The sequence below is a fragment of the Populus euphratica genome, unplaced genomic scaffold (genome assembly GCF_000495115.2).
Source record: "Populus euphratica unplaced genomic scaffold, PopEup_1.0 scaffold1913.1, whole genome shotgun sequence".
Taxonomy (NCBI): domain Eukaryota; kingdom Viridiplantae; phylum Streptophyta; class Magnoliopsida; order Malpighiales; family Salicaceae; genus Populus; species Populus euphratica.
In genome coordinates this window covers 890-7760 of record NW_011501771.1, presented here as the reverse complement: position 1 = coordinate 7760, position 6871 = coordinate 890, and the positions used below count along the sequence as shown (strand labels likewise).

The 6871-nt window shown below is 35.4% G+C and overlaps 1 protein-coding gene across 1 annotated transcript; it reads left to right on the top strand.

Annotated features, from left to right (window-relative positions):
• Window positions 1-314: 314 nt before the first annotated feature.
• On the top strand, window positions 315-6030 carry LOC105118411 (eukaryotic translation initiation factor 3 subunit H-like). Its single transcript, XM_011016356.1, has 12 exons — window positions 315-432; window positions 513-592; window positions 667-783; window positions 866-969; window positions 1724-1790; window positions 3249-3382; window positions 3470-3518; window positions 3657-3728; window positions 3810-3911; window positions 3978-4045; window positions 4776-4928; window positions 5768-6030. The coding sequence occupies exons 1-12, from the start codon at window positions 414-416 to the stop codon at window positions 5823-5825; spliced, it is 1023 nt and encodes a 340-aa protein (XP_011014658.1). The 5' UTR covers window positions 315-413; the 3' UTR covers window positions 5826-6030.
• Window positions 6031-6871: the final 841 nt, after the last annotated feature.

The window sequence follows — 6871 nt, the reverse complement described above, 5'->3', positions numbered from 1 at the left end:
TTAGGAACAGTGTAAAATATTTTTTGATGAATAAATAAGGATAAATTACAATAATGGTGAGAATTCTTTTTAGCTATTACTTCTCCATGAATTTTTAATGGTTTAATCGTTTTTTATTTCTTTAAAAAAACTAGTAGCTAGTGTCTTTGTGCATATATATATATTCTATTGGGATGTATTAATGGATAAAAGAAAAAAAAAACAAAGAGAATAATAAAAAGCAAAAATCATCGAAGCCCACGAAGCCTTAAGCCCAGACTAACAACATCTCTCCATAAGCCCATAGGAAAACTACTCTTAAAAGCAAGGGTTTTTTCCCTCTCTCGCCAGGTAGAAGAGGCAAAGGGGAAAAACAGAGAAGCAAAAGCAACTGCTTCATTCTTTCCTTCCTTCATCAATTCACCGGCGACTCCATGGCTAATCCTACCCCCAGTATGTTCTCTTTCTCACTCTTTTCTATGTATCTTCATGGAAGGTTACGATCTGTAGTTGATCTTTTCGTTTTGGTGCAGCAATGGCACGGTCTTTCCTTCAGGTTGCAGCCACGGAGGAGGTTGCTCCTCCTCTTCGTGTTGTTCAGATCGAAGGACTGGTACTTTATTATTTTCTTATAATTTAACAACAACAACAACAATAATTACTTAAATTAATAGAATTAGTTTACAGGTTGTTTTGAAGATAATCAAACACTGCAAGGAGTTTTCGCCGTCTTTAGTGACTGGGCAGCTCCTAGGATTGGATGTTGGTAGCGTTCTTGAAATTACCAACTGCTTTCCTTTTCCGGTATGCTGTTTGTTTCAATTTTGAGAAAAAGTTTGGTTGGTTTCGCTGCCGAATCAGTTATTGTTATTGTAACGTAATGAAGATTAGGGAGGAGGATGAGGAGATTGAAGCAGATGGTGCTAATTACCAGCTTGAAATGATGAGGTGCTTGAGAGAGGTCAACGTTGACAATAATACTGTTGGATGGTCAGTTTCTTAATGGTTTTTCATTCTTCCTTGAAGGTGCCATGTATTTGGTTGATTTCTTCAACATTGTTTATGCGAATTTTGAGATAGAAATACCTGATTGGATTACAGCTGGTAATTCATGTGATAGCTTCCCCTTTATGATATTTCAATTTATCATCTCATGTTGGAATTTTTTTTCCTTTTTAGAATCAAAGGATTTGAAATAATACCATCATTTCTTTTCCTTAGAACATGGACTATATCCATCATGCAATGCAGTGAATGAATTTAACTGGTTCACTGGACTGTTAAAGACCATTAAATTATTTGGGAAGGATTAGTTTTTTGGCCTGATTATTGCAAGTCTGTATTTCCTTTTCATTTTTTTGGCCTGATTATTGCAAGTCTGTATTTCTTTTTCATTTTCAATATATGGCAGTTTGAAAAAGAAAAAACAACGATTTTCTGTCTTGAGTGCAAATTCTAGGAAGTATGGATTTTCCCAATTAAATTATCTTTTATGAGGAGCATTTATTTGTAAAGTTTTACATGTTTATGTGTGTATCCCTTCTCTAAATGCGTCTAATTTCCATTATGAGAGGTTGCGACATGGACCATTGCCCACTTTATACCATGAGTTCATTGCTTTCATCGATCCTTTTCTACAACATAACTATTCTCCTTCAAAATAAATATGTACTTGTGCTTCTGCTTGCGCATATCAAGTTTGCCAGTGCAATCTGTGATCCATTACTCTCTTCTCAATTTTCAGGTATCAGTCAATGTTGTTCGGCTGTTTCCAAACGGTGGAATTGATTGAGACATTTATGAACTACCAGGTACAGGGGTTTCCTCATTGTTTTCTTTTTTGACATGGCATACTCACAATTTGAGTGATGTATTCATCTTAAGTCATTTTCCCTGCTCATATTATTGTTGTCTGTGAAGTTGAAAGTGTGGGAATATGAAAGAAGCAAATGAAAATAGAAAGTTAGCACTGAAATATGAGAGAAGCAAGTGACTGTTTAACTGTTAAGTGGTTACATTACTGATTATTTGGTTTTTTAATACTGGAAAGGTAAATATTTTGTCTGCTAGAATAGTTTTTGGCCTTTTCCTTATAAAAGTAGTAATCCTGAAACAGAAACTAGTATCGTCTGTGCTGTTTTCTTGAAATTACAGTCATACTTGAAAGTGAGCCATGACTCAGTGGGTAGGTCAGCTTGAGCGTAGAGGAATTGATAATGGAATGCTTTTAATTGCTGTACATCCATTGACATGGTAATTTGATCATATTGAGGGCGAGAATAATCCTTTCACCTTCTTTTAAGGATTGCTGGTTGTCATTTTACATATTAATGGTATAAAGGAAAACTAACATTATTTGCAATGCTTGAAAGATGTTTAAGACATTTGATGGTTTTGGACAGCCCTTCAAATTGCAATTTTAAGGGTTATTCTACAAATATGCAGGATCTTTAACTACAGCACCTAAATACGGAGATTTTCTACAGCACCTAAATATGGAGATTTTCAGCTTATAGCTGATGTGGTGGATTAGGAAATTAAGGAATAGGTTATAGTAGAGGATTGGGATATGTTCAATGGTTTATAAATGCAAATGGAGATAGATTTCTGCTAACATGTTACCAGTAGGGTTTCTTGGAATCACACCTAGAAGATGAAAACCTTAGCATCACATCTATGGTTCTTAGGAGTCACCCAGGTATATTTGAAACTCCCATTCATTCATTCATTCTCTAAAAGTGTATGCTTACTAACATATATATGGAGCAAGTAAGAAGGTGCCATGAGGAGGTGCTTGTTAGGTGGAGCCAGCTGACCATTTGCAAGAGTGAGCTGTTGACTGCCCAACTTTTACAAAATTATAAAATTAACCTGTGAAAGACAATCGCAGAACTCTTGCAGGTAGTTTAGATCTCAGAATCTTATAATATTACAATACCAGCTTAGGAATATAATCTTCTTTGGCTAGTTTTTGTTGGGGGTCAAGCAAAATGGACATGCTTGCCTTAAAGATCACATAAAGATATATGAATTCTAATTGTTTCAGTTTCTGCATCAGTTTATTTACCCCAAAAGGAAAATAAAAGCATTTGCATATATTTCATTTTATTTTTTAGGGTTTTGAACACAAACTTAGTATCCAGTTTCAGGAAGTTGGTGTTGAATATATATGAATTCATTAACGAATTCGGTTGCCAGCACTTGGTAATGCAGCTTGCTACTGGCTTTCCACACTCAATTGTTTCATTACTCACTTTTCATGAATGCAGGAAAATATTAAGCGGTGTGTTTGTATAATTTATGATCCTTCAAGAGCTAATCAAGGCGCCTTAGCTCTCAAGGCTTTGAAGCTTTCTGATTCTTTCATGGATCTATACCGCAACAATAATTTTACGGGAGAGAAGTAAGAACTTTTCCTGACGTGGAGTTGGGGAACTGGATTTAAACTATTTAACGCAATCTTATCTTTATGTGTCTTTTGCTTCCATAGATTGAGGGAGAAAAACTTGTCATGGGTGGATATTTTTGAGGAAATTCCTGTAAGATTTTGAAGCTTTTTTTTTTTTTACTTCAAGATAAATAAAATATTGCTGACTTTTCATTAAATTGTAAAAAATGTAGCATGAAGAAAGGGTACCTGTTTTTTATAGGGGTAATATTTTTCTTTCTGTTCTCAGATCAAAGTTTCAAATTCTGCACTAATCAGTGCCTTCATGACTGGGCTAGAAGCTGATACACCAGTGACTCAGGTACAATTTTATTATTTTGGGCAACTATCGGAACCTAAGCCTCATGTTTGTAATTTGTCTTACAGTTGTTTCTTATGCCAGTGTGATTATGACCGCCTGCAATTATCAACCAGTCCATATTTGGAAAGAAATGTAGAATTTTTGATTGAATGCATGGATGATTTGTCAATCGAGCAGCAGAAGGTTGGTTTTCTTGTTATCCATTATTACTGAATAACATGTTAGCCTAACATTATAATGCCTTTGCAGTTCCAATATCACTATCGGAACCTTTCACGTCAGCAAGCTCAGCAGCAAGCATGGCTTCAAAAGAGAAGGTAAAGTGTTGATTTAGTTGTTCGCTGCTCTCTTTTTGTTTGGATGGATGGTTCTGTGTTTTGGGTTGCATAGTTGGGAATTCTACTGATGCTTGGGCTGCATTCTGGTTTGTAGAAGTCATAACTTTCATAGTGTTTATGTTTATATGCCCCTGAAACCAAATATGAGGTGGAACTATTATTTTCAGATAGTTGCTATGGATGCTTTGACAGGAAATTGGTACTGTTTTCCCTATAAGTTAGTTGTGTGCGGTATGGATCACAGTGCACTTCATCAGGCCTAAGAAATCAATTTCATCCCCATAGGCTGGCATGAATCCCCAACCCATTCACAAATTAGAGTGTCTTGTTTTTATGTATAATTTGTGGGTATGGAACATCTCTGTCTTGGGTTTTGACATTTGCGCACGCTCTCAAAGACACCCAGAGGACAAGGGAAAGATAGAGGTTGGCTATTTGAAAGGCTTGGGGTTTCTAAAGTTAGGATATAAACTCCTTGTAACTCTTGACCGTTGGATTAACAACATTTATCCACTGACAAGTCTACATCAAAAAGACTAACAAAGAGAAACAGAAGCTGTGGGAGAAAAATCTGTCAGATTTTAGAGCCGTGTTGTCATTTTGAATTATAGTTCACAACGCAAATGTGCCTGTTTTTCCGTTATTTTTTTCTTGTTACTATTTTATATGCTCATGGAGGCAGCTGCATTGGATTTATTCTGTTCTGCAGGTCAGAGAACATGACACGCAAAGCTGCAGGAGAAGAGCCCTTGCCTGAGGAGGATCCTTCAAATCCCATCTTCAAACCAATCCCTGAACCATCACGTTTGGGTAGTTTCCTGATAACCAATCAAATGGCAAATTATTGCAACCAAATCAACGGGTATGTCATTGATCTAAAAGACTGGCTCATATCATATCCTTTTGTTATGCCTCCCCTGCTAGAAAGCTGACTATCATCGTTTTCATTGATGAGTTCAATGGCTTCTATTTCTGTGTCCACTCTCCATTGCCTTGGGAAATTCATATATGTGATTGTCTGGCTGTTGTCTGAGATGTTCTGTGCTTTCTGTATTTGCCTTTTAGATTCGTAAAACCTGCTTGTTAGAATTGCCACCTTTTTTAGGTGAAATGCTCAAATGTTAACTTCTTCTGACAGCATGAAATTTGGACATGTTGAAGTGCCCCAGTTGCCCTTCAGTCCCCAGCATCAAAATTGTATTGCTCCGTGTTATTTCATCTTCTGCAATTTGACTTTTCCAAATCCCTACCCATCTAGATTGCTCATTTAATTGCAGTCTTGACTTTTTCCTCCTAATTGATTATGCCTCTGATGATCACATAGAAAACTTTAAAAAATGAGAGACCATGTTTGGATTTCTGTTGTCGGATATAGCCTCTGAAGAAGTATGTGTTTTTGTAAATAATTCTTCAGGCCAAGCTCCTTTTTTGTTGTCCTATGGGAGGATAATACCACTTAGCCATTGAGCCCGGAGGAACTGTAATAGAAGAGATGTTTCTGTCTTTCTTTATGACGAATTTATGAATTTATATCAGAATACAACTTTGCATAATCTCGAAGGGGTAATTAGTTTGTAACTTTTACTGTTGATGCTCTGGGTCTGGGAGTTAAATTTCTTCTCTCTTAGGTAACACTTATCCACTGCCTCAAATCATTGATGTTTATAGTCTCATTGTAGCTGTGTATCATATAACATGCAGGGTTTCTGGACAGAGCTTCAGCCGATTATACTTGATGAAGGCTTTGCATAAAGATTGATGCTATGTGAGGTTTGAATGGCCTGCCACCCTTCATTTCAGAATTATTTATGTTTGTAGCCTTTGTTAACAGCGAGGAGGATATCTTGGTATGACGCCATTTTGGATGAAAATGAAAACAATTTTGGTCAAAGAAAAATTGATGCGTAAAAACAGTGTCTTAATTTTGAAATGATTATAGAATGTTACTTGGCGTTTGTTTAAAAGCGATCCCATGGTAGAATTCCAGGTCTGATGTGCTGCCGGGTTGTCTCCTCGGGCAAAACTTCGGGAGCAGACACTTGAAAATCTTGAGTAAAGACAGTGAAAAATGAAGTTCGAGTAAAAACCAAGGTATAGAATTTGGAATGCTCCCAGAGATCAAGACATTGAAAAATGAGCCCCTAAAATTACTCAAAACATCCAAATGGCCTTTTCTTTAATTTCCCAGTCATGCTACTTACTCTCTTGCTCTCACGATCAATATTTATATTTTGACCTCTCTTCTAATAATTTTTTTCTGTTTAATATCATTATTGTTTTTTTGAAGAAAAATAGAAAATATGTTTGGTATACGTGTGACGTTTTATTTTTTTATGTGAACGATTTAAAAAACTAAAGCATTTTTTTAAAAACAAAAGGTTAATTTCAATTTTCTGCTTTTTGGCTTTTCATGCATGGAATATCATATCATCATTATTATTGCCACGATACCATCTCTTTTATTTTTTTTAGTCATCACAACTATCACTTTTGTCAGCTAGATATAAAGTGGGGATAGAGTAATTTTTAAATCAATTATTATTATTAAAATATATAGGATGTGAGTTTTTCACTAGATATAATTTAGTATAGATTGTTGTAGTGCAGTTACTATTTTGCTCTTGGGTGAAAAAATAAAAGGCTTTGTGACGTGACAAGGGTAATTTGATCTTCTTGAGAGGTTTATTTGGTTAAAAAAAGATGGTGTGAGAATGTTTTTTCTAAATTTTTGTATAGTAATATTATGCTTTTACCTTTGAAGTTAATAAAATTTAGAATTGTTAACTAAGAATTTTCTCTTTTTGA

Excerpts from the sequence above, each read along its gene's own strand:
- LOC105118411 (XM_011016356.1), top strand. Across the intron at positions 593-666 it reads TTGTTCAGATCGAAGGACTG|GTTGTTTTGAAGATAATCAA; the intron begins GTACTTTATTAT and ends ATTAGTTTACAG. Across the intron at positions 3,519-3,656 it reads ATATTTTTGAGGAAATTCCT|ATCAAAGTTTCAAATTCTGC; the intron begins GTAAGATTTTGA and ends TTCTGTTCTCAG.